General features: G+C 41.8%; 2 protein-coding genes across 3 annotated transcripts in view; one reads left to right on the top strand and one right to left on the bottom strand.

Annotated features, from left to right (window-relative positions):
* itga5 (integrin, alpha 5 (fibronectin receptor, alpha polypeptide)) overlaps positions 1-7,609 on the top strand; it is a 36,237-nt gene extending 28,628 nt beyond the window's left edge. For both annotated transcript variants that reach the window (XM_079273234.1, XM_079273233.1), the window contains exons 26-30: positions 156-263; positions 2,952-3,065; positions 3,714-3,815; positions 3,925-4,047; positions 4,153-7,609. In XM_079273234.1, the coding sequence (XP_079129360.1) occupies positions 156-263; positions 2,952-3,065; positions 3,714-3,815; positions 3,925-4,047; positions 4,153-4,236 (531 nt within the window). In that variant the 3' untranslated portion in view covers positions 4,237-7,609. The remainder of the gene's footprint in view (positions 1-155; positions 264-2,951; positions 3,066-3,713; positions 3,816-3,924; positions 4,048-4,152) is intronic.
* Positions 7,610-7,736: 127 nt separating this feature from the next.
* rapgef3 (Rap guanine nucleotide exchange factor (GEF) 3) lies at positions 7,737-25,455 on the bottom strand. The gene is given in 28 exon segments (XM_079274305.1): positions 7,737-8,539; positions 8,777-8,848; positions 9,004-9,058; positions 9,160-9,224; positions 9,318-9,405; positions 9,532-9,582; positions 9,671-9,761; positions 10,132-10,313; positions 10,573-10,698; positions 10,872-10,969; positions 11,152-11,289; positions 11,499-11,574; positions 11,723-11,753; positions 11,859-11,941; positions 12,049-12,192; positions 12,440-12,525; positions 13,289-13,377; positions 15,103-15,206; positions 15,345-15,491; positions 15,614-15,690; positions 16,020-16,080; positions 16,561-16,645; positions 16,810-16,987; positions 17,567-17,688; positions 17,768-17,874; positions 21,576-21,620; positions 25,108-25,197; positions 25,201-25,455. Coding segments are annotated over 28 exon segments (2,679 nt in total). The 5' UTR covers positions 25,270-25,455; the 3' UTR covers positions 7,737-8,420.
* Between the last annotated feature and the right edge of the window lie 2,000 nt (positions 25,456-27,455).

Below are 27,455 nucleotides of genomic sequence, written 5' to 3'. Positions count from 1 at the left end.
TTAATGACAGAAAGCCTTCGGGTCATGCTAACATTAGGTCTTATATTGACAGAAAGGGTGGTGTGCTCTTCTGCCTATAGTGAGGTCAGAGTCTGTGTTGTCCTAATCGGTGGTGTGTGTGTGTGTGTGTGTGTTTGTTCTCTCTCCTCCTTTAGCTCCAGCACACGTCCACAGAACCACCTATCCTGGCACTGAAGGCCCATGAGCACCACGTCGAGAGGAGGGACGTCCACAGAAATCAGCTCGCTCATTTGACTAATCTGGTGAGATGCTTAAAGTGTGAATCGCCACGGTCTCATGGATGAACATAGTCAAGCCAAAAGGTTAAGTCTAATGTAACAGGTGACATGACAGTGAGGAAATGAGGAGCTTGAGTTCACAGTTAAGGGTTTAATGTGTTTATGTGGTTAAAGTTATTTTTGTGTCACTTGCAGAGCAGGACGTGTCCTCATTGGATACAAAACAGAAGGTTTAAACAATATAGTTTGTTGCCTTAAAGCTATGCTGTTAATCTTCTTCAAATCCATTTTTTTGTCACATTTGTTGAAATTCTCTTTACATCCCGACAGCAATGGATAAATTGAATGCTCTGTCAAAAAGAAGAGGAAAAGTTTTGTTTGCCTTCATGTGTGCACTCTGCCCGTTTACTCATTGTGTCTTCCACAAGCTGTTAGCTTGACAGCTGTGAGCTCTAACAATAGCAATGTTACTTGTTTACACTCATGACGACGGATTTTGTGGGAGTGGCTTTGAAGGGAAGCCTGAAGGAACGGGGCTGTCAGTGTTGCAGACTTGGTGACTTTCTCGCTAGATTTAGCGTTTCGTAGAGCTTGTGCTGCTACTTTCATTGGAGTTGGCAACACTGGGCTGGGATTTTTTACAGTTGGATCATTTTTTAAATCTAGCTTACTCGTGCTGGTTTCTTAAGATCACTAACCCGAGCTTTAAGTTAAGCGTGCAGGTCTGGATCTAGTTTGGCGACACTGGCCATGCTCTTACACGAGGCTCCTGGGATTGAGTAATTAGGTTATGATGTCGTTAAAAGGGAGGGGTCAGAGGGCACCGGCTTGTCCCGTTGTGGTGATTAACATTAAAGAGTCTTTAGTAGTGGTGGTGGAGGGGCAGAGAGGCCGAAGGGACGTGGGAGGCTTTTTGTCAGTGACGTACTGGTTACTACACAGACTGCTCTCTAATTTTGGGCTCTGGGTGTTGTGAGGCCCCGAGCCCCCACACACTGGCCCTATTGATCCAACCAGCTGCAGGTAGCCTTCCTCTCTGCCCCCAGTCTGTGGATACCTGCCTCCACCAAAGAGGTCTTTGTCTGCGGCCTATCGCTTCGAACCGTGCTCGTTTATCAAGCATTTTCCAATGACACCTCCGTATGAAGGACCCCATTCTCCTGTTTCCCGCAAGTCTGCACTTTTATTTTCTTTTAGCTCTCAAGAGGAGACATCTTTGTTCAAAGTGTCTCTTACTCAAAGTGTGTTAGTGTTCAGCAATGCTTGGTTAAAGCTGTCGGCCCAGGTCATTGTGTGATCATTAAAAATGACCTGCTTGGTCTTTGAAGAGCTGAGCTATGCATGACGAACGAATGACTGTCTTCACATGCACTAATAATTGAAAGGCATGTCATGATCACTCTGATTGTTTTATTCTGTTATAGTACTTTCATATGTTGTATTGGCTGTTGTGCAAACATAACTGTTACAGTATGTTTGGCACCACTTTCTAATACGCTGTGCCAAAGGTTTATGTGGTAACTGATGTCTTTATTGATGGTAAATATATGGTGATAAAGGTAATAAGTGATTCACAGATGGTAATTTATTAGTTATAAAAAGTAAAACTACATTGGGGTTGCCAGGTTGTGATACATTTCTCTGACCGGTGTTCACCCTGCGGCAGGACTTTTTAAATGATTCAGTAAAGTCCTCTGATGAACTGCTTCTTGAAAAACCTGCCCAGGATCTGAACCAAAATAAATGTATTAACAATTTATTAACATTTGTAACTGTAGACTTGATGGTTTATTAGAAAGTGTGCAACCTGCTTTATTAATGAATGATTTCTAACAATTATAACTGTATTATTACCAAATACAGTACCAACAGTGTACAGCAGCTGTGTAGTTATTTCACGAAGCTGTGGGAACAGCCTCCAAGCCCCCAAGCTCCAGATCTTGACCACATATCCCCACCAGGGAGGATATGTGGGTCTTGGGTCTGAGGCATCTTTGGCAATGGTCCATGTTCGGGTCATTTCCACAGCCCTTTGTGGCCCCGGTGCCCTGGAGCTGTGAGGCGGTCTACCAGGAGGAAGTGGACTGATACGCTCCCTGTCTGTCTGAATACCCTCATTAAGTCTAAGACTGAGCCTAAGGGAAGCAGGCAGGCCCTCTGTTCTCCTCCTGAGTTTGCCTACTTGATGTAATAAGTAAACTCATGCGCTCCCGCTGAAAACTCTCGATCTGGGGGTGGTCTAGTCGCAGCACCGCCTCCAAAACACAGTGTGTCCATGTTGTGAAATGTTAAAAGTGCCAAGCTGGGTTATGGGGATCTAATTAAGATTCTATATTCTACAGTCTTGAGAAAAATGGGCCGGTTTTAGCGGCTGGGCAATAATGTGGAGAGTGGTGCATGCTGCATTTTTACAGTCTCATGACATTCCTGCAGTCTAATTTGAAGCAGGCGTGGAATAGTGATCATAACATTGGGCTCTTTGTTATATTTATTTGACCTGCAGCATTAAAATGGCTGTTATTTGTCCTTCGAAATTTGTTCTACTCGTTTTCACTTTTAACTGTGTGACTTCCACCTGTATTTAACTCCTGTTGGTTAAGTTTTGTGGGAAAATCTTCATTTAGAGTCTACTTGAGCACAATGATGACTTAAAGAAAACGCATTTTGCATTTCTTTAACATTATCTTTACTCCTTTGTGTCTGTTTCCGTAGTCCTGCTCTAATATGGAGTGCTGGGCACTCCAGTGCACCGTGGGTTTGCTGGAGAAGGGCACTACTGCTATCCTCAATGTGCGCTCCCGCGTCTGGGCCGAGACCTTCACCGAGGTTTGTCAGAGATCACGCTTGCCTTAAAAACTCACCAGACATGTACTGTACACAAACACGTGTTCCTTGATGACAGGAGGCATAGCAAAGGAAATGGCTGTGCACTAAAGATTAGTCTTCTCCCACCGGTGCCTGTGTATTTTCTCATGTCAGGCTTTGGCAGGAAGTTAGAAGCCATTTTTCCTCAAAGCATCAACAAAAAAAATGATTTAAGTTGAAACCTCAAATGTGAAGCTGGCAAGGGTACATAGCTGCAGTAGTCAGTCTCACATATCTGTTTGTGTTGATTCTGGATCAGATTTTAAGGCTGCCAGTATGCACAGTCCCACATATTTGCCTCAACAAATAACAAACAACAGTTTCTAACACAATCAAGATTACAGTTTCTAAATGATTCATATTTTTTCTGTCTGCATGCCATATTGGAGCTACACACCAATTATTAACCACCCCCTGCGTGCTGTAACACTAGGCATCTGCATGAATGCATTGAAAATTCATTATCTGGTGTCACAGCTTCTCCTAGGATAGGAATGCTGAAGGGATTTTCTTTGTAAAAAAAAAAAGGCTACGGCCTCTGTCGCCCCCTAGTGTATAAGTGGTGGATTGCGTTCATTTTGAATCAAATGTTTCAACTACTTCCTTCAGAGACCAAACAAGCAATATGTGCTGGAGTGCCTGGCCAGCTACAGCGTGGAAAACATGCCTTACGCCATCTTACCCAAACATGCTCCCAGTGGACAAAAAAAGGTATTTTAGATTTTTTTTTCCATTCTTTCCAGAGGCTCTACTTCTAACAGTTGTGTTATCTTAATTTTCTTTGTTGGAAGAAACTGACAAAGTGTGTTGTTGTCTTCAGGTGGTGACCCCAGTGGTGTGGGTTAAGCCAGATATAGAGAACGCAGTTCCTTTATGGATAATCATCTTGGCCATTCTGGCTGGTTTACTGCTTCTGGCTCTACTCATCTACGTGCTATACAAGGTCAGTGCTGCTGTAAACAAGGATTTAAAAAAAAATCTTGTAAACTGATTCGATATGTGCTCATTTATAATTTCGACTTTTCTTAAAACAAACGTTTTATTGTAGCTCGGCTTCTTCAAGAGATCTCTACCTTATGGTACCGCCATGGAGAAAGCTCAACTCAAACCACAGGCTGCCTCTGAGGCCTAAACAACAACCATAGCTACCAGAACCACAGCACCTGGCCATATGATTGCAACGGAGAAACACGATGGAACATGCAGACTGAATGAGAAAGCAGTCGAAGAGAAAAGTAAAAGAGACCACTGGAACTCCACTGTGCTGCACTAGAGGAAGACAACAATCCAAAGATCTCCGAGCCAAATGAATGTTTCTTTTTTTTTGTTTCTTTTTTAACTTATGTCTTGTTTGTCGGCAGGTTGGGATTTTTACCAAACAGAACTTCTTCTCAATGCCTCAAGGCTAACATCAGACTGAACAATGAGAAAGTGACTGCAAAATACACGCAGGCCTGCAGATGCAGTTTGATGCCTGTTGGGTTTCTTTGTGCTGATTCGTGTGGTGGAGAGTTCTGTAATATCCCTTTAACTGCCTTATTTTGGTGCTAATGACCTCACTACAGGATATGGCCACATGTAGCTTATGGTAGCCAGGAGCTGTGAATTACGCTGCCTGTTAAGGCCTGAAAGTATTCTTCTGGTATCTCCTTATCATCGGTTAACAGGTTTCAGGTGAGAACAAGAACCTGGCTATAGCAACGTCAATATTACAGGCCTAGATGTCAAGAATCCATCTGTTTAATAGCTCTGCTTTTAAGACAACATTTAAAGTTTTACATAAGGTTTGATTCTTGCCTAATGCATGCTGGGATATGCGCCAGCACCTCGCAACCCTGAACCGGATAAACGGCCGTAGAAAACGCACAGATGGATGTTTCTTAACTGATCTCTCTCTGCCTCAGGTTGGTGGACAGCGCTTGGTTGAGTTGTTGTTGCACTCAAAGGAAATCTACTGATATAATTCCACCAAAGACTGACTGACTGACCTTCCTTTGAGTTCTGATTTTGACTCCTACTGATCACTTTTGTTTAAATCCTGTCCGTTCATGTTCAGAGTTACCAATGCCAGCATCATCGTCGTGTAGTCGACTGGGATGGGACTGGAACCACCACAGACATGAGAAACCTCACATTAGGCTTGAACCAGTGTGGTGCTTCTGTCAAACAAAACAAAGAGGCGTTCTCCCGAAGAATATTTTGCTCCCGCTTGGTTTGAATCAAAGCCACATGCAAGCAAATGAAGTTTAGGGGGAAACTGCAGAGTTGATGGCCAATAGCGTGATGATGTCTTGAACCAATGACAATCATTAATGTTGTAGCTTTGGCAGAAAGTTTTAGTCTGAGAGCAGGCGGGATCATCGCTCCTTTAGTGGAGGGCTGGGCAATACGGAGAATATCAAATATCAAGATATTCTTGACCAAATACCTTGGTATCAGTATTGTAAGGTTGACTGTTGGTGCTTTTACAAACATTTTACACAATGAGATTTTTGATAAATAATCATCATTGATGTGGATATAATGACTAACAGTCTGATAAGTTCAGAAAATGACATCACTTTACTGTAATGCGGCCTTTAAAACCAGGAAAAGACAACAATTAAGCCATATTACGATATCTAAAATCTAAGACGATGTCTAGTCTCATATCACGATGTCAATACAATATTGATAATACTGCCCAGCCCTGTTTGAGTGTGAATGATCCATTTCCAGCTCAGAGCGTGTGTTACTGTGTTATAATGTATTATACTGTATTTGTGACTGCTTTTAGAGTAAAAGCTGCCAACGTTTAGAAAGAAAAGTGGCGGAAGTCATCCCACTACCAAAAGGCTACAGGGACTAAACATTATAATGCTTCGTGTTGGTTTTCTTTTATTTGTCATGTACATAGATTTCACGTGCCTTAAATGTAAATACTTCATGTCCGTGGGTAAGAGTTCGGGTTGTGTGTGCTTGCATGTGCACGTGTGATTTCATGCATACATGCATTTGTGTGAATGGTATATTTATGAATGTTTGTTTTGTGTATGAATTGGTTATTACCTTTCCCATTGCTTAGTCCTGTTCATCCCAATCTGTAGCTTGAGATTGTTGAGGTTAATCGATTCTGCAATACTATTAGTCGCGATAGCATAACTACAGTCTAGGTAACCTGTTTAACTGCATGGCAGCAGTCAAAACACTGACAACCTCGGTGTAAATCCCAAAACTTTTCTGATTGTGGGTCAAATGTGTAGTTTTCAAAAATCAGTGTGTCTGGAATTCAAACCCCATGGGTCACTAAAAATGTATTCTCTATCAAAATAACTGTGCAACACTACTAAATAATTTAACAGTTTTATAGTTTATTGGTGTCCCCATATATTACAAAAAGTATTTCTTTATCTGCTGTTCTTTCATTTTAATTAATTTCTCAGCCAAGAGGTTAAGACAGAGATGATCTTACTACATTTAGTTGACATCTAGTGTAAAACTAGGATGTGCAATGCAATAGAAACATTCTAAAGCCATATTCTAGTTATTGGTATTCACCGCGCACCATTTACAAAAAGGTTGTTGACAGCAGTTGGACTTTGGGCCGTGGTTTGGCCGCCCCAAACCTGCAGGATGTCTTGTACCTCTAACACAGGGATAACAACTAGGCACTGGGAACGAAATGTTGTTTGGAAGTGCAATATTTATATTCACGCTTTAAAAAAAAAAGATATTACAATGCTTTCTTTTGTTTTATTTGTGATAAACCAGGACTTATTGTTTCAAAGTATGTCATGAACACATATGCTAAATCCTTTGTACGGTTCTGGCTTTTCACTTTCACTTGTTTTCTCACTAAACATACTTCAAAGTGTGAAACTTTTTTTCCACTTCTGACGTACTCGCCACTTCTACGCTGGACCACCTTTTCTGAAGGTACTGTTTTTTTTTTAATACCGCAGACTGACAAAAATGCAACAACCGGAACATATCTGAGCTTAACTTGACATAGTTTCATAATTGATGTGCTCTGCTGTTGCACCTGACCAAACACCGACATTATACGAACCATGTTTTACATGTGTTTGACTCATCATCACACTCTTTTCATGCCTCCTCTTATTAGCTAGTGATTTCCAATTTGTCAAATGGTCCACAAAATCCCCATATGGTAGATTTAAAACATCTACCTTTGTCTGTTCTCCACTGAAGATGTCGACCCATTATTTATAATGACGGGATCATTTTACTACTTTGTCTATGGCTACATCAGGGGAAGGCACTGGGTTTTCCTTTCCTTTTACGTGTCTCAGCCCATTTTCACTCTCCAGGACTTCCAAAAAGAAGTTGTACATATTTATGACAAGGAGAGTATTTTTGAAATCAACGGTAAACTGATTTGATGTGAATTTCTCTCACCCCATATTGGGGAGAACACTCTTGTTAGCGGATAGAATGGGGGACGGGGGGAGACGGGGTCTTTGGAGGTCACTTTTTACCTGTTATGGTTTGTACTTTTTAATAAAATATTTCCCTTTTTACAAACGCTTGTGCTTTCATTGACACGTGTAATTGAGAAAATAATTTATTTAGAAAACAGCATTGTATGAAAGTATCATTGCCCTAAAAAAAAGAATGATCTGATACAATATATTAGTTTTAATGTGAAAATACTAGTGCACAAAAAAACTGAGCTACGGTAAAGTGATAATCTATGGCAAAGATCTGTTGTGTGTGTGTTCTTATGGCCTTTTTGTTTATCCACACAAGGGACCCTTCCACAGACTGCAGTATGGACCTTTTCATTGCCACTCTGTTGCTAGGGCAACAGCTCTGCTCCAAGTTTACTTCCCGTCAGCTACTGCATTAACAAAACATTACAACAGAATATACAAAGAATGTTAACATTGTCAAGTTTGAAAAGGTCGATACAAAATGTCACATCAATGATTTTTTTTTTACACCAAAGACAGGCATACTTTGCTTAACTGTACATGTTGTAACACTGCCTTTGTGAGGGGTCAGTTTCCACTGGCACACGCTCTGCTGTAGGGCTTCTTGGATAAAAACAAAGCATCCCACAAGTCCCTTTGGACACAGAATTGTATTCTCTGGTTCATCATTAGAGGTTCTAACTGTGCTGACGGTACTTTTGTTTTGCTCTTGATGCTGTCTGAGCTCCTTGAATTAAAGTGAATCCACCGCACTGGACACCTCCAGACATCCATCTTATTTAGGCGAGTGTGGATGTTTTTTTTTCATCCAGCTGTAGTCCGTTCTCTGGTTCACATTTTGCGCTACAGCTTTACAGTCTTTGTACATTTGCGGGTTGATGCCCTAGCATTCTATTGTTCTCGATAGCTGTGTTAGCTTGCGCTGGTTGTCGATCACTTTCAGGTTCTGAATGTAGTGTCGGATGTTGCTGGGACTCCGCAGAGGAAAGGCGAGGTCGGAGTCTGGAGGAGAAGGAGAAATCGCTTTTGACTCAGCACACATTTAAAGTGTTTGTAGCAGCAAATCTTCCTTTTCTTTTTTCAGCCAGTAAAATTTAAAAGCACGAATGCGAGAACAAGGGAAAAAGTAAAACGGTAACAAGATTATGGAGCCACACCATTAGCTACAGGCACTGTGTTTAAAAAAGTAAGACAAAACCAAACCATAACTGTGTTAATGATGTGGTAGATGTTGCTTACATGTCGATATGCGAGTCGCAGGCCCTTCCAGAAACATCCGATCTGCCAGGCCCCTCTGTGGAGACGATGGCACTGCAGTAGAGAAAGAGACGTTTACCTACTTCATGCATCATTCAGCCAAATCATCCATTTACTTCAACCTGCATGTGCAACTGTTTAACCTTTTGACCTAAACCCATGCCAGTGCTATAAGTCTGCTAGTTGACAAGCTCAACTGGATGCCTTACCATAAGGCTGGCTTCTGCATCCTCGTACAATTTTCACTGTCTTGGCAATCATGCGCTGTCAGAGTGGAAGGATGAGGAAACATTTCAAGTTGCATGCAATGCCATGATTTGTGAGGCGAATATAACACAGCTGTGAAATGTTTTTTTCTGTCTTACCACTTTCTCAAAATTGACCAATTTGTCTACATAGCTGGGATTTCCCTCATTGATGAATGTCATGTCTGGACATAGAAACAGAAAACATATCAGCGGTTAGTGAAGTCATTTACATGACATTCTAATGCTGTGTAGGCGACACTGCTGGTCTGTATCACCTTTGAGCAGCAGAGGCATGAAGGGGATGTAAGGTGGACTGAGTTTGGCCACAGCCAGTCTGTAGGCCCTGTGGTTGCGTGAGGGATCCTACAAGGAACAGAGAATAAACAGAGCACCTTCATTATTATGTTAGTGCACAGAATGAATGTACTAAACAGTACATTTTGGAGTATTCATAAAATCCACTGAATGGGAGCATCTGGTGTAACTTACCATCAACCTCTCATAAGCACAGTAAATTCTTTTTGTCTTGCTTGGTATTCTCTGGAATAGACAATAACACTGTTTGTTATTTCGTGAATGATGATACTTTGTTGTATCATCATGACGGTTTCATTCAGGGGTTTCTCACCTCCCAGGTCTTGTAAAGCCTGTGTACTGCACTGTTGCTCAAACCGAACATCACAGCGAAGAATGAATTGAGATTCTTCTGCTCCTTTAATCTGTGACAGAGAGGAAACACCGTTGCAAACCAGCGTTTTTACCAAACTCATTGTAGGCCTATTGTAAATTGGATCGCTGTGGTTAGTCATTTGTAAATAGACACACTGCCGTAGTGAGCATGGATGTTTGAACCAAATTTAGGGGCAATCCATGTTGTGACATTCCTCTCAAAAAACACACATGTCGACCTCATGGTGGCGCTAGAAGAAAAATCAACGGGCCCACCAAAGTCGGTAGGCCTAATCCTCTGAGGACCATGACTATTTGTACAAAATAATACATACATTTCAGTGTGGACCAAAGTGGTGGACTGAGCTCCATTTCCATCAAAACATGGCAACGCTTTTAATGCAACTAACCCTAACTTACACTGCGGCAATCTTTATGAACTTCTTGAGCAGGATGGCTCGTTTCATCAGATCTTCACAGAGGCACAGCTCGGTCACCACCCAGTACTGCACCTCATTGAAACGACGCACAAACCGCTCCAGGTTCGCTGTGATCGCACCAGGGAATTTATGACGGCCGAATATGTAGTAGACAAGCTCCACCTGCAAAGATAAAAACAATTATTCACATTACAGACGTTTTTATAGGTGACTTAATGAATATGACTTGCATCAGAAACATGTGAAGCACGCAGGACGTGTTGTACTGGAGTACCAGATGATCTCATGGCAAAGTGCCAACGGGTGTGACTCAGACACATTCATCAAAGAGATTCCCGCTCCTTTGTTGTAATGAGGAAGTTGTTATTCTATACATAAGGAAGTACTTTATATGCTGTAGTGAGATATCTGCTGGAGTTACCTCATGCATGGCAGTGAACAGTTCCCAGTCATAGTTGGTGAGTTCATTGGCGATATCTTTGGAGCCCATCTGTTCGAGGATGTCAGTTGTTCCTCGCTCTGGACCTTGCTGCTCCTTCAGGGGCATCTGGGAGAAATAGACCGAGAGAGAGAGGAAATGAGAGGATAACAGATTGTGGTGGTGTGCACCTTCGATGGTAAACTGCTTTGAATGAAACCACCATGTCAAACGTAACTGTACGTATACCAACCATCACATATTTAAAAAAGAAAACAGTATGGCGGGCATCTATTGCTCACCAGTTGCTCCACTTGGCTGCTTGTGCAGACGAACAGTCTCTCGTTGAGTCCCAGAGCCGTGTAGACTGCAGTCGCATCCAGCTTCACCTGAGCTCTTTCTGTGTGCATTTAATGAATCAAATACTCATTTTCAGCATAATGAACTGACAAAGAACAGTAGAAAATCACATTAATATCAGCTCTGAGTGCTTTTTTAAATTTAGCATAAACTGACTATTTAAATAAAAAACATCGATGCACATTTGAAAAAAAGGGAACGATGTCATTCATCTAGTCCCACCTCCCGTGGAGTTCATTTTGACCAGGATGTGATCTCCACCAGGTTTGACTATAGCTGACATCACATCCTTTACAGATGTGTTCACTGGGAGCATCAGAGTGAGAGGTTTGTTGTCTGGCCCGTAGATCTCATACAGCACTGCAGCGAGAGAGAGACAAAATGTCAAAATATGCTGATTTGATCATTGATGACGTGAGTAATGACGTGTTATCATGAACAACAGATACAATGTGAGGTAACTCTACATGTATTGCAACATGTTGTCGTGATACATAGAGAAAAACAAGTTCAGTTCATGGATCACGTCACTGATTTGAGTGTTTGATTTGTTTTAGAGTCTTACTCGCCTTTATCTTGAGCTCTGATTGGCTGTAACCTCCCCACTGGCTCCTCACAGTTTGAAAACCAATCAAATTGCTGATTCTGTCGAGAGCATCAGAGTGACTCAGCAATTCGGTGACATTAAACTGACAAATGACAGCAGCATGACATTTCGTTTTCTCATGAAAATGTATCCCTGGTGTTAAAATCCTTAAAATAAAAGTCATGTGCAAAAAGACCAGATGCTTACCCTGCTCAGTGACTGATATCCATTCTCCAATCTGTAAAATAAAAGATGAAAAACAGTTTTGGATCTCATGCTGCAAAAGTTATGATTTGGGAAATGTCTCAGAAATAGATGTTATGAGAGAATATAGACAATTTACACTTTTGTTCTCCTCCTTTCCCTGAATTGTTCTTTCAGCATGCTGAACAGACGGAAATCTCCTGCCACCTCCTTCTTCAACACCTGTTTAAGCCCAAACAAAACAAACAGAAACATCATTATAATACATATAATCTATATTCTTAAAATGTGATGTAATCATTAAACAAAAGGATAAATGCAATCCCAACCTCCAGAGAGTCCAAAGCAATAGGGTCTTCTTTCAGCAGAAGGCCATACAGCGCCACCCACTGGCCAATCAGCTTCACTACCTTCTGCTTGGTAGTGAGAATGTAGGAAGCCTTCTCCTGATCTGAACCATCGGAGAGCTCCGCCTGATAGGTGCAACGACGGTTAAGGGGCATATCATGACAAGCTTTACAGACAAAAAATCGGAAACAATTAAGAGACGCTGTAATTAAGCAGAACATCTTAAATGTATACTTGATATTTACTTATGGTATCTAAATGCTCTGTTTGTTTAATCTGCTGGCATCATAATCATGAACAGCAGCAGCAGTGGCAGTACACATGATATCATCATCAGCATCACCATCACTGCGTATTAGTATTGACAATCACAGGATATTGGTGCTGTAGTGCGGTACACAGCTGGCTGGTGGGCATGAAGACTTTGTGAGTGACCAGAAAGTCGCTCACACAGGGATCTGGAGGGAGACAAATATCACAACAACACAAGTTTAAGGGGAGACACAACAGTTGAATAGGGTGAAAGAAATGAAACAACAGATATCATAAAGTAACTTCCCCAGTTGATTCATTTCATAAAGGCAATTGCTTTTTGTATTACAAGTTTTCTGACATTTGATGATTACATTTGCACATAAGGTATCTTAACAGATATGTGCTGTGTTGCATTGAATAAAGCCAAGTTCAAAATGATTGTATCATTTCGTTGACATATTCGAGTCAAAGGATTTTACAGAGGGAATTTTGGATATCTCTTGGAAATCAGAAAATACTGTCAACAGACCATATCATAACCATGTTTTTGGAATAAAATGTTCGATAAAAAAAACAAATTTTAAAGAAATGTCTTGCAAAATGACATACATTTTGCAAGACACGACAGGTGAATGGGGTAAAACTATGTAACTTATAGATATCACCATGAAACTTCCCCAGTGGATGACTTAAATGAAGACAGTTTTCTAAAATGTCTGAAATCTAATGCCAACTTTTCTACAAACACAAATAGACAAAGTAATAAAACACCGAACACACCTAAATGTGTATTTTGGATGTTTTCTTTCCACTTGTCTGAAAGAAGACAAGTTATGGAAGCTAAATTACCCCAAATATCAAAACTGACCAGTGCTTGGAAAACAATATTTTTGGTTAAACTAAGTAGCTGACCACGTCACTCAAGAAAACAGGGAAAAAGGCAAGAAGGTGCTTGCAGGGTCCCACCTATTGAGTCGTTTCCATTGGAGTCCAACCTTACTGTTTCCAATAAGTGTTCTAGGATTTTCTCAGGTGTTCCTGACATCACTGTGTACCTGCACAAAGCATGACAGAAGGGAGAAAGAGTATTTTTTTAAATGTTAATATTTTCTTTGCATTGCTCTGCATGCATGCGTTCTACTTCTTAGTTGTGTTTGTTGTGTAATTAGTGCCTGATAATGTTAATACCCCCCCCCCCCACCCCAAAGAAGAACCAGAAAAACGCATATGAATGCATATGTTTTGTTGTTGAACTGAAAAGGCATTGCCTTCCAGCACATACTGTATCTACGTCATAACTAAGTTTGAGGACTTCTTGCCTCTTGGCATCAGGTCCAAAAAATGTAGGGCTCCTCAGACATACATACATACATCATACATCATACATCTTGGTTGTTTGGTGGCGAACAAGAGCATGCGATAGTCGTGGGATATTAGGATCCAGGATATCGAGTTGATTAAGGGATGACAGATGGGGAAGTAGGAACAGGTGTGTCAGTCGGAGGTGCTCAGGTAAAAAGTGTGGTAGGCCTCTTTGTCTTTCACCTCTTGTTTGAAGCACATACTGAAATCTATGGTTAGAGACACGCAGCGATTTTAAAGTGCCATATAAGTTTGATCGTAAATTTATATTTCTGTAGGAAAGCTGATTTGGTCCCCCCCCCCTCCCCACTCAAATATACAGTTGTGGTAATTCCAAGTACCGTAGGTCAGTCTGCCAACATGTCTTATTGACTATAATATTGGGTGTTGTTTTAAAATGGTAATCTGCCCAGATTAAGTGAAATACGAATGTATTTTCTGCTGATAATATTTCATAAAGGTTTTGACTGTACATACTAAATTCTAGTTGATCGTTGGTGTAGGACACTATGGCTGCCCGGGTTGGGTGAATTTAAATATCTCATATTTATTGATAAATATCTATAAATCAAAAGGATGTGAGACTTAAATGATTTTTACATTGATGAGTCTTTGTCTCTTTAAGTCCAGTCAAGAGCTGATTATTATCTTTTAGGTTTTATTTGTTTGTTATTTTTTAAATATTTTAAACAAACTAGTGCTGTCCTGTGCAGTGCAGGGTGTCATATTGGCAGCCAGTGGGTGCACTAGGGATGGTTTCATGTGGTGCCTGGACTTGCATTCGAGTGGTGTGTGGCATTAGAGTGGTGTGTGTGGTCGTTTGGGTGTGGCCTCCTTAGGTTGGATGAGTGATGTATTTGGTTGCAGTGATTATTCTTTTACCATCTGTCTTTGGTGCCACCCTGTGCTGCCCTCTCTCATGGTCTGTTCAGGCTTTCCTTTAGTAGGACCAGCAGATAGTAGTTTTAGTAATTCAAATGAAACGGTTTGAAACCGTGCTTGAAATGGTTATTTTGACTGCTGTCTTTTTTTCAGAACTAGATTAAGCTTCAATCATTGTCAAGTTTTGTTGCCACACCACAGGCTACAAGAAGGTAGTTGAAGGTGTGCAAGTAGGGGAGGTCAACATCATGCTAATTCACTGTTTTATGTTTGCTAAAACACTTTCAAGACTGATAACAAGTCATTACACATTGCAGGGTTGAAGTCCATTTTTTTTCCCCGGGCTTTTCAGATAACAGCCGTTTAATGAGACCTTAACTGCGTTTGACAAAAAGATCTGTACGCTTGTTATGATGACGAATGGCAGCAATTGTGTTATTGGCGTGATACAGTATCTGCCCACGCCCAGGTAGACTGTGTGTGCCCAGGTGTGTCTTCATGATCGTAAACCTATAGAGTGTGTGAGAGTTTCTCACTTGCTGTTTCCTGCCCCTCCCTGCTCAGCCCAGTCGGTTCTCTTCTCCAACACCAGTACAGTTTTCCCATGCTCTTCAAGTCTCACTGTATTAGCTTCCACATCCTGACGCACAAGAACAAGACACATGGATGAAAGCACCATCAAATACTTATTTCATATATCTGTGGATCTGAATTTGTGGTGGACGCGGAACAACTTTTTGACGTTGTTTAAGCATAGTAATTAGTTACTCGGACACACCTTAAGGATGCGTATGAAGTCCTGTTTATCAACACGGAGGAAATGGCAGTTGTCTTCTCTCAAGATGATGGTGGCAGCACGAGGGGCATCATTCAGCAACGCTAGCTGCCCAAAGTCCTCACCCTCGTGTAGCGTCGTTACCAGGCCCTGCATGCACACAGCACTTTCAACATTACATTACACTAACAGACAATTCCAAGGCAAACGGTCATTTCATGAATGCCAATTCAGATATTTCTTCGTACGGCAGAAAGAGTAAATGGATTTACCTTCCCATGTGTGATCACATTTACAGAGCCTTTCCAGATGATGTACCAAGAAGTGCCTTTGTCCCCCTGACTGAACACTGCATCACAAAAAGACAGTCAGCACTAACGTTGGTCCTTTACACACGTGGTTTACAATGGGCTTCATTATGTACGCATGACTAGACGGGCAGAGTGAGAGAAGAGTAAAAAAGACTCGTGATGACCTGATTGTCTCCACTGAAGTAATGAATCAATTGTGACGGGAGGCTGTTTAAATATGATACAGATAACACAGCTGAAAGGTGTGTTGTACAGAAGTGAATGCTAAGAGGCCATTTGTGCACATAAGTGCACTGTGGTGTGATTCAATACATGGTGAAATTGTGTCTGCGTGTGCATGTAGCAAGGCTGTAGCCGGAGCACTCACAGACTGTTCCGGCCTTGGCATGTGATTCAAAGACCAGCACTGCTGCCAGCTCCTTACGCACCTACAAGCACAACAGGCTGAGAGATTAGACTGAACTGTGTGGATTACTCCTAATGGTTCCTTGGTCAAAGCAGTTTAGGACTCAGAAGAACACTGGATGTGTGGCAACTTCCATTATCGCAAATGAACAAACAAGGTAGAAACATTATGGGGCAAACTGTTTCTTTTGCATTTTCTAACAATGGCAAGTGTTTTATGGTTGATTTTGTTTATGCAAGAATTCTAGCCTTAAACTTGTATGCAATTAAATTACCATCAAAGTAAAGCCTCTGAAGTGCAGTGTAATTGGCCCTTTGCTAAATTATGGCCCTCAAACACAGACTGGCCAATCATAGCGTAGCATCGGCCAGCTCCAACCAGGGTCCGATAGTTATGGCGGGGCTTAGTGAAGGGTCACTTTTTTTTTATGCACAAAAACTGCATACAGTGGCTTTAATCATACGGACACAGATGTCAAGAGCAAGCAGTAGAAGTGACTCACAGAGGTGGAGAGATGAGCTGCAGCCTTGACATGGAGCAGCTCCTCATAGATGACCTCCAGGTCCTCAGCACTCCTCTGACTGGGGCTGAACACAGACGTCAGGTGTAATCAACCACAGATGCACTTTAAAAACTTTGTTGAAAAATGCAAGATGGACTGTTGTATATGACCACTATGAAAGGGACTTCATCATTAGTTCATGATCTAATCATTGTCATTATTAGTTGTGTAAAGCCTCAACATGCTGACCATTTGCGTAGAATCATAGTGAGCAGAGCATCGGGACCCAGCTGAGACAACAGCGACAGACTCTCCTGCAGCTCGTCCTCTGAGTCCTTCTCGTTTGTTATGTGGTTCAGGCCAAACTCCGAGTCCTGGAAGCGGTAGAACTGGGTGTCCTTGTCATGGAAGTTCAACTCGTGTTTCACTTGATTGAGGGAGATCACAGAGGAGGGAAAACATCAATAATGTAACGAGACCTTTTAGAAAAATGGTGATCACATGAAAATGAGATTTAGAAAAGGGAATAATTAATATATTTTGAACTTCAGGAGAAAAAGTTGTGGTGCAGTGACTTTACAAAACTCCTGAATGACAAGATACATGGAAAGAAGATTCATTTATTCAGAGTGATCCCCTTCATTTGATGATGAAGCCTTTACATCCTGATTGGAGTGGTCTCTTCCAGGAAGACAGTGACTTGTCCAAAGAGCAAAAGCGTTTGACTGAGTGGGAACACATTGTGAAACATATGCCCTGGCAGGCTCAGTGAACAGATTTCAAGCTACTCAAGCACTTCTGGGGAATTCTTAAGTGCAGCCTGAGACTTGACCGTCTAAAAAATACATACTTCTAAATCATTGAGCTCGCCCAACATATATGGTAATTTCTCCTAATTGTGGTTGCCGGTCATTGGTTGGTAGTATTTGAAGCACATCCAAGCGAAGATGGATTTATAATTATTCTTGAGACACAATTCTGCAAACTTCAGCTCTTTAGTTCTTACCATGAACAAGGATTCCTTCGTCCACCAAGACCTGCCACATTCCAACTGCTTGACTTCTTGATTGCAGGCATTCATTTTGTTTCATCAGCCAATCAACAAGTTCCTTTCCAGAACAACATTGTCTGTGAGAGAAATTGAACATTTGAATCAGCATGTATTTTGCAGAGATTCTTTTTTTAACATGGCAGAAAATGTGGGTACCTGTATGTTTTGAGGTGATGCTTTCTGTCTCTGATCAGACCTGGGTTCCCCTCCATCATGACACTGTACACCGCTCTCGCTGCCTTTACCACACGATCTGAAAGAAACTTAACAAACATGACATAAAGAAAGCAGTTAAACTATTGTGTCTTTCTGTCCTAACTATTTATGTGAGTTGTGTTGCCTTTTGTCATGTGATGAAACGGAGTGCGAAAGAGCGAGCGGGGGGGTGTACATAAAGAAGAAGGATAATAACACGAGCGGTTTTGTTGCATGTATAAGTGACAGACAAGTGTTTCTGCATTTCCCCTCAGTGTGAAGATCTTGTGATGGGAACCACGTCATCAATGTGGAGATTTATGTGGGCGTTGTAGTGTAATGTGGTGCGTTTGTGAGTTGCAGGGAGGCGAGAATGTGTTAAAAATGGCGATGTTAAACTCTCCCACAAGCCGAGCTCCCTCCCTGCCTCGACAACTCACTCTCTGGGCGGCACGCAGCGACAACAAACTTTCACTTTCTGACCACCCTCAGTCTATTTCCTTTGAACCTTTCTCAAACCTTTCCGCTCCCCTTTCTCACACCCCCTGACACACATACAGACAACTCACTTGGTTCATGTCTAAACCCCCCACCCACACAAAAAAACTGCAGACATGGGTGCAAAACCACTGATGCAGAAGCAAGGCTTATGTAACAAGAATGGGCTTTGTTTTTTGCCTGTAATGCAACTGTCCCATTTCAGGCCTTTTAACGCGTTACACGATACACTCTGCTTCCATTTCAAAAACAAATTGGATCTAACAAAGCCCTTAACAATATTCACTGTCTTTATGAATGACTGGAGTATACATCTTTATTGTGCTCCTCCCTATTAAATGTACTCTCTCACATACCCTGCACGAAGTCTTGTGACTCCACGAGTGACTGAGATGGCTGCTTGTTTGTTCTTTGGATTTTCCTCAAGGCACTGCTATTTGTCCAGGGTGGTCGTCTAGAGATGCACACAGAACCCCACAATGACCATTTCCTATATCGGTGTACTCTCTTTTAAGTGGAGTCGCGATGTATCTACTGACCCGTTGCATTGATGTCAACACAATCTTTGCACTTTGGGGGCTATGACACGTGCTTGTTAGATCGACGTTCATGCAGGACTGCTGTACAGCACAAACTGCAACCTATCAACCCTGTTCCCAGACCTGACATCAACAGAGTAGCCCAAATGTGCCCCCAAAGCGTCTGCTGTGCCCCTCTGGAGTTGTGTTGTCGAGAGGTCACCACTTTTCCCAGGGGCCCATTTTCCCCTGGGACTCACATTCTCAGGCATGTCAGCGCCAAAAGTCATTTTCTTGATGAGGCCATTTTCCATGACCTAATCCAGTCCCTATAAAAACAATATCAAAAGCCATATTTCACTAAGGGGATCCTAGATCCCGCTGCTATCTGACCATCATGAAACCATGCAGAAACATTTTCTATTACTGTGATTCATTCCAGCTCTGGCTGTCTGCATTGAACAGTGTGTTGTTTATTGTCTGAATGTAGGCCACCTAATCATGTTATAGGAACCATAGCCAGTAGGTAACTGTTCCAAGTGAGTCGAATTACAGAGCAAACACCTTTCCCAGGTACAATACACACTGTGTGTGTGTAGCAGTGTGCAGTGACCAACACTGATGTATGGGCCATCTGTAAGGTTTGGACAGGCAGTCATTACCCATTTTATGATTCGGGTTGATTGTGCTGTTGAGGCCATTTTACAGTCAGGAGCCTGTATTTAAAAAGTAACTTCTGTTTTACTTGGACTTTAAGGCAGAATGTCTTTAGCATCTGTACAGCGAGTATTTCCCAGTGAAACGGAATATTTTAGTTATAATAGGGATTTAAATGAAATCCTTTGCATTTGATTGGATCGTTAAAGGTGGGCATGCTCAGAGTTTTCACCGTACAGAGCTGCAGAAGACTGTGCTCCACCAACACCTCACTTGTCACTAAAAGTTGCAGATTGATTGATGGTTGGATGTCATGACATCATTGGTTGGCACTAGATTGCAATGTGTCATATTTTGTTACACAGGAAAAATAGATGATTGGATTTTGATATATAAATACACAGAAATTGATTTTTGTTTTGCATATAAAAATAGGTGCACAATATGACCGAGTAGGTGACCTAACAGGGTTCAACGTTTTGTGAACGCAATCATTAGGATGCCAGAAAGTAGTAGTATCCCAGCACAATCACATGATCTATTCTGTGTATTTTCTTTAATTTCATCCTGGTCCTGGCTGACAGTGTTAGTCATCGTCTTTTGAAGTCTGTAGTACGTGATTTGGTTTCATGCATGCATCTTGTGGGGTGGAATGATGATGAGTACAGTTCTCCACTGTCTCTCCTCTGTAGGCGAGACATTTCTCTGTTTCTTACTCTCAGCGACCCTGGTGGGCTGTGTTGTGTGAGAAGCGGCTACAGATGAACACTGTACGAGTTGACAAAGAGCTTTATGGACTGTACCTGACGTTTCCTTTCTCTCTGAGTGAGAAAAATACAAAACCACACATCAAGAGGCAACGTTTCTATCCTGCAATACATGTATATATGGGTTCTTCCTGACCTTTTGATTTAGGTTGTTCAGCATCAGATCTTTCAACTTGTAGCTGTAGCTTATGTGAACTTCCACCTCTGACCTACACTAGATGAGTATGGGAAAGTTGCCTGAAGAAGTCAAACACATTATATAACTTTGCGAAACCTATCCAAGCTACAAAGTCCTGCACCTTCAGAACAGTACCACCTCAGTCAAAGGCAAGTAAAAGCTATGTGTAAAGTTTTTGCTGAGAAAAATTCAACTGGAACTTTTGTTCCACATGTGAAAAATGTGTGTCTGCCGTTAAGCTAATGATCACATTTGGTGGATTCCACCTCCAGTGAGTTCAAACACAGGCTATTAAAAACAATCCGTCTTGTATGGAGTTATCAGAATGTATGATTCTCATTCGTGACTCAGAATCTGGAGCCAACATTTGCTAAGCAACCAAACAAAGTTACAAACGGTTAGCAACACCTGCCTCCTGCAGACACGATGACTCTATTTTCTCTATCGTCTCGCTCTAGCACAAAAGAAAATGCACAGGGATTGATTCTTTTGGGGTTGAAAGATTCTCTCTCGCGCTCTCGCTCTCTCGCTCTCTCGCTCTCTCACTCTCTCTCTCTCTCTCTCTTTTTACTTCATCCGTCTGGTGGAACCCAAACAGGATTCACTTCATTTCAAACCCTGTATGAGTGTTTTTACAAGTTCTCTCCTTGGCATGTTGTTAAAGAACCTGAGATAAGGGAGTGTGAGGGGCCTGGGCTGGGTAGGGCTCAGTTAGCTGTGGGCCCTGGAGTGCCCTTTAGACTCCTTGTGACTGCCTGCCCTGCTAGGAATGTGTTTTTTAAGACTCGCTTGAGTAGTAATGCAGGACATTATAACAACAAAAGAACAGGTTCAGCAGCTTGAGAGGATGCAAGCACTGCAACTCTGGATGATAGCCGAGGTCATAGAGCCACGAGGAGAGAGGGACATCCAGGCTGCTGATTAGAGTCACATTGAAGGGCTGTGCCAACCAGTGTCAAATATGCTGATCAGCTAATTCTATAAAATGGTCTATTTTCAGTTACGTTGCAGGAGGCAATACATGCTTGTTTAAGCTCTGAAATTTAAAATCACGCTTCATGCATACCGTCACATCTTCAGCATGAGTTTAAAAACATCAGTGAGAGCATTGATTTATTTCTGCTGTGGGGAGGTAGTGTACCAATACACACCTGCTTCATAGTGTCCTTTGAATTCAGGGCCTCCGGCAGCGGAGTCTAAGAGAAACAGGAAGAGAGAGAGAGACGTTATCACCTCTTAGCCTCTGAAATAAAGCAGATAACTTGCTTTGGAACGGCATTCCACAGGAACTAGCTGGACCGGCCGTTGATGATAATCTTGCTGCGGTTTCACCAAATAAACAGATTAACCAAGCTGGACTGGCCAGATAGAAAGAATAATTATTTTCTTTTCATTGGGATGAAGGTCAACACAAATGCATTACAGCAAACCTGGCTTTGTTACCATCGTCTCCAATGAGGTGTGGGTGGGTGTCAAGTGTGTGGGAGGTAAGAGTACACAGACATCAGCAAAGGAAAGTACAAAGCCTGTTGCCACGCGTTTTTTTACTTTTTTTCTAAAAGGCTTTTGAATATCCCAACCATTAGAGATAATGCACTGCAGTGGCTGAAACATATCAACAAATGTAATCATTTCTTATTTTTGGAGACCTTACTCTCTGCACAAAAGCCAGGTCAGCCCTCATTTTCTGCCTAGCGACAGAAATATATAGTGCAGGCAGTGGGGTTGCACTACAGGGCCTGAGGGTTTGGAAGTCCATAGAGGGGACAAGCCCTTGCGAGTGATTCAGATTGCCAACTTGGAGATACACCTGCGTTCAAAATAGAACACACCATAATGTAAAAAGGGTGCCATTTGCTATGTATGCCTTCAAAAAGCAAACCCATCTCGGTAGCAACAAAATGTAAGCTCATCCTGTATAAACTATAAAAGACCAAAACAGACCACTGTGGGTGGATAGCCCAGATAACCCCTTGACCGCAATGTCAAGTGCCCCCAGTGTGGGAAAACCACTGTGCATGCCCAAAGTCGTTGGCAACTAAAGCGGATGGCAGAAATTTGGTCCCAGATGTAGCTGATTGCCTGTTTCCCCGCTGCAATTTGATTGGCTGTTTGCCAAATCCTGCTGTCGTCATATAGTCTGCAGAAGTAACACGAACAATTTGGATTATCTTCTACAGCACAATTTAAAAAGTCTGCTTATTAAAGATAAAGTTATGATTTAACACCTCGGTGACCACTAGCCACGGGATATTGTTATAAACCGAACCGCTGTTAAAAAATAATCGCATATAACGTGGAGTGGTTCTCCAGGAAAAAATGGCTAATTTAACTGCTAACGTGAACTGTTGGCTTGTCAGACAAGATGCCTTTTTCAAGATCTAACACATCTTTCTGAGAGGATTAACAAAAATGAAAGCAGCAACGTGGTAAACTTGGACTAACGTCAGATACCCAAATTAACAGCGCATACAAACCTGACACATTTTACATTTTGCAAGCTGCACATGCAATGCAATCAATACAGCACATAGAAATAAAGTCACGTATTACAAAGGTACCCATCTTATTAACTAAATAGTTGTCCTTGCAACATGATGCAACCCAATGATGAGACAAAAGTGAAATGTAGTGCTTATAAAATCAGTTTCCCTTCATTTTGTAAGGGTCCAGACATGACACTAAATACCCACGAGCTACCAGATCTGGATAAAAATATTCAATCTTAATTAATGGTTTGTAAAAGTTCTTCATAAGTCTGACTTAAATTCATTGAAAGCAATTGCCTTTGGAATACAGGTAGAAGTTGGCTAGAAAAGGATCATAAAAAAAAATTTAAAAAGCAAGCCACAAAGAGGAAATAACTTTACAACTTAGGCCGAAGTAACATCACACACATGGCAACAACTACTGCAAAACTAGAACATCACACAATTTAAAAATTTGCCAGGTATAATCGCTTGACATGGCAGTCAATCAAAGTACATTTGACTGAATGTGAGTCCATAAACCACAGCATATTTGTAACATTTATGACACAACAATATGGACACGTGCCCCCCCCCCCCCCCCTGACAAAAACGTGTGAAAAACGGTGTTCTTCCAGGTCTGCAGACAGGCATACGCCATTAACAGCTTTTATGAATGTGAGGTATTTTGTTCTTCTTTGCCTCCATGTCTTAGCCCTGGTATGAAAGAGTGATAAGGACAGGGAGACGACGCCCTGGCATCTCCTAATGATGACAGCAAATAGAACTCGGTTATGCCTCTGAAGGAATTTTTCTGCATTAGCTCAGATAAAGAATTGGCAAATGCATCAGTGCAAGTTAAATAGTGCTTATTATTGATATCATGCCTAAATGAATAGAGAAACTAGTCACCATTTTGGGAAAAGTATTACTCTCTGCAGCTTTGATTAATATCAAGCCTAAGATGTAACATGCAATGATGAAAGAATGTTGTTATTGAGGTAGATGCCACTACGTTTGTGCCAGTACAGTATAACATTGTTCAGAGAATAGATCATGTGTATAATATCGAGTCAGTGCATTCCATTATTTTGTAATTAGGGTGTTTGTCAGTTTGCTCTCAACTTAAACGTTACACTTTTGTGTGAATCTTGTTAGTGGCCTGGCGAGGACATCTTTGTGGAAGTACTTATGTGTAATGTATGAGATAACCGGAGTAAACACAAAGTCACTTGGTGCAAGTTGAACATGTGAGAATATGTGTAGCTTTTTACATTGAGCGATTATTAAAATCAGGTTGTCAAACTGGCATATCAGATCCAAAACACATGCGTCAGTTATTTACAATGTAATATAATTGTAAAGTCTAACTGTAGTTTCACCTTTTGAGATGCTTTATGAAAAATGTTCCATTGCTATTTGGCTGGTCAGCAGGAAGTTCAGAGTGCAGTCTTTTGAGATTTACAATCGCCTTTGACGTAAAAGTCAAGTAAATTTAGAGCCTCACCACTGTTCTGTGTCTTCCTGTGACCTGGAGACAAAACCTCCCCTTTGTGCATTCTTACTCTGTAAACTTAGCGGGGATGTTGAGGTGAAGGTGAACAATAAACAATACTCTATTTATAACCTGAGTTTGACAAAAGAAAGACTTTGTGCTGCTTTGTTGCCTTGCTGAATTCCACCACCACAATCTGCTAAAACAACAGAGAGATGTGCTTCAGTTCTTCAAATATCTGCCAGCTGCTATTTTGGGGACCCTGGTGAGAGGAAGTGAGGTTGAATGAACCCCATTTTCACAAACAACTTTCCCCTGCTCTCTAACAATCCCTTTCTCCACATCTCATGCAACTCTCACTTTGAGTTTCAGCACAAAATGTATGGATGCAATGTCCTCCTATGCTGGAAGGTGGCTGTCACTTAAACACAAATAACGTTTTCAGTCTATAAAACCATGTGTCAGACATTCTATATACGCCAATTTGTACATTTTTAGAATCTGCTTCTCCGGCAGGGACTACTTCCAGACATTTACAGAGTAATCAACAGACATTATGGTGATGATGAGGAAGATGATCAAAATAGTGGTGGACTATTATCGCCACTCTCTAATCTCCTGGGCATCTTTCTGTGCCACTTTGCAGTAAACGAATGCTCGTCAGTCATCCATGAACTACTCCGCAGTTATTTCTCTAAAGTAAACCTGAAAGCAGCATACCCAGCTGATGCCTCGTATGGTCGGTGTGTCCACTGAGGCGCGGTCCGGGAACACTTGGTAAATGTGACTCCGAAACAGATGCATCTTGTCTCAGATCCAAACAACCGACAAATAACTTTCCCAGTCAGAAGATCTGCACACGGACTTGGCACCTCCAGACATTATTCACAGCAAAGTAGATCGAGCCGTCTTCCGCTCATTACTGTACACCGACAACGCAACACGCAGCGACAGTGTCGGCTCAGGACTCCGGCATTTCGTCCTACAAAAATCCGGGCAGGATTCTGGACGTCGTCCCTGCGTCCAAAAAACCCAGACCCGGCTACTTCAACAGACGTGTCTGCCTCAGTGGGGACGGAGTGTGAAGTCTTCTTCAGCCATCCCACGCAGCACAGGCGCACTGCTGAGTTGCGTGTGTGTGCGCGCTTTTTGGCGTTGGCAAGGAACTAATACGGAGTCATCAGAGAGACGGCCTCCTCTGGTATTTCTTACCGCTTCATTAATAGCGTTTGATTTATTTAACTTGACATCCATGCACTCCGTGTGCATGTGGGCTGGTGCGCACTGTACAATTTGTCCGGTGTTTTAAAACGTGCCAGGAATTGAAAAGTCTATTTCCCTGATGGCACAGGTGCAGGTGCATTGTTAAAAGGTGACAAAACCTGTACGGCAAGTTTATTTAGACTGCTCGTTTCAGCAACAAGGCAATTCAAAGTGCTTTGTATAGAACAGTAAAAGCATTGAGACAAAGAACACACATTATAAAAGCACGTTTAAATACAATTTAAAAGAAGTCACCAAAAAGCTCAAATGGAATAAGACGGGTATAAAGTACAAGAATAAAAGTGCAGTGTCAAAAAAATATTTCATAAAAAGCAGCAGCAAACAGAAAAGGCTTCTGCTTTGATTTAAAAGAAGTGAGAGTTGCAGCTGACCTGCAGTTTTCCTGGAGTTTGTCCCAAATATGTGATGCATAAAAAGTGAACGCTGCTCTCCATGTTTTGACTCTGGGGACAGTGAGCAGACCAGACGACCTGAGAGGTCTGGATGGTTCATAATGTAGCAGACGATCACAAATAAATCATTCAGTGCCTTTTAACCAAGAGCAGTATCTTTAAATCAATTCTCTGACTGACAGGATGCCGGGGTAGAGACCTCAGAACTGGAGTAACGATAAAGTGATGAACAAACTCTCTAAAAAGACACTAATAGCTAAAAAAAAGCTCATTTTTCTTTTCTTTAAAATGCCTCATCACCATGTAACAGCACTACTGAAGTCCATCCCTGTGACGTAATGAAACCACCCATTCAGCAGTTCACCTGCACTGTAAATTCACAAGACCGGGTCAAGGTTATTAAAGGAGTCCTGATGTTCAGGCACTATGTTGTAGTTTGTTCAGTGCAGTAGTTCAGAGCTGCGCACTTGAGCTGCAGAACGACACACACACTTATCTGGCTGTCCAGCTGTCTGGCTCAAGCGGGTCTGTAGGCACATGGACTTGCAGATAAACTGTTTCAAGGGCAGAAACCCGTTTAGTTTGTGGAGCAGCACCTGATGTCTCTCATTCAGTTCCAGTTGTCGGTTTGATGACAGGTGTCTGCCCTTTGCACAGGTGTTAAACTGTTACATACCCATTACTGTTTTTATAGATTCATAAAACTCTCAATGTCTCAACAGGTGTATCGTTCAGCTGTGAATGCATCTTGCCAGGTTGCTATATCATCACCTCTCTCAGTGTTCATGGCTCAGACCTGACACATGTGGTTCCATCATATTTTATTGACTTTATTTGCGTTGTGGTATGTAGGCAGATGACTTACTTCCACCGGTGTACATCGTCTTGGTGCGGAACAGATGGATTCGACCGAGTTCTCCATAGAGGAGATGGCTTGCACAGTGTATCTGTAGGAAATCAACAAGAAGCAGGGTGGTAATTATATTCTTTAAGAAACAAGAAAGAAACATGGGAATGCATCTGTCGTGCCTATATGTCGATATTTGGTCAAAGCAAAGCAAATGTCTGTACATTTGCAGACCGTCAAACAAGGACAAGGGGACCCTCTATTCTTTGATTACCCGTGCACCTCCACTTGTGACCGTGTCCTGCAGCCTGGCAATGTTATGTAAGACTTGTTTAAATCCCTGCTATTGTTCCAGTGCAGGGCCGCCCTTCCTGTACTGACCTCAATGAGTCAGTCTGCCATGGCTTTCCACAAGACACACACACACACACACACACAAGAACACTGATTCTGTCCTGCTTCCCGTGCTTTGGTTTGGGTTGTTCCTCCAGCTGGAAAGGAGAGCAATTTTAGGAACTCTTTTCTTCGTGCGATATTATTTAAAG

The sequence above is a fragment of the Melanostigma gelatinosum genome (genome assembly GCF_949748355.1).
Source record: "Melanostigma gelatinosum genome assembly, chromosome: 8".
Classification (NCBI taxonomy): domain Eukaryota; kingdom Metazoa; phylum Chordata; class Actinopteri; order Perciformes; family Zoarcidae; genus Melanostigma; species Melanostigma gelatinosum.
The sequence above is the reverse complement of the archived record's forward strand: the minus strand, read 5'-3'. Positions and strand labels throughout refer to the sequence as shown.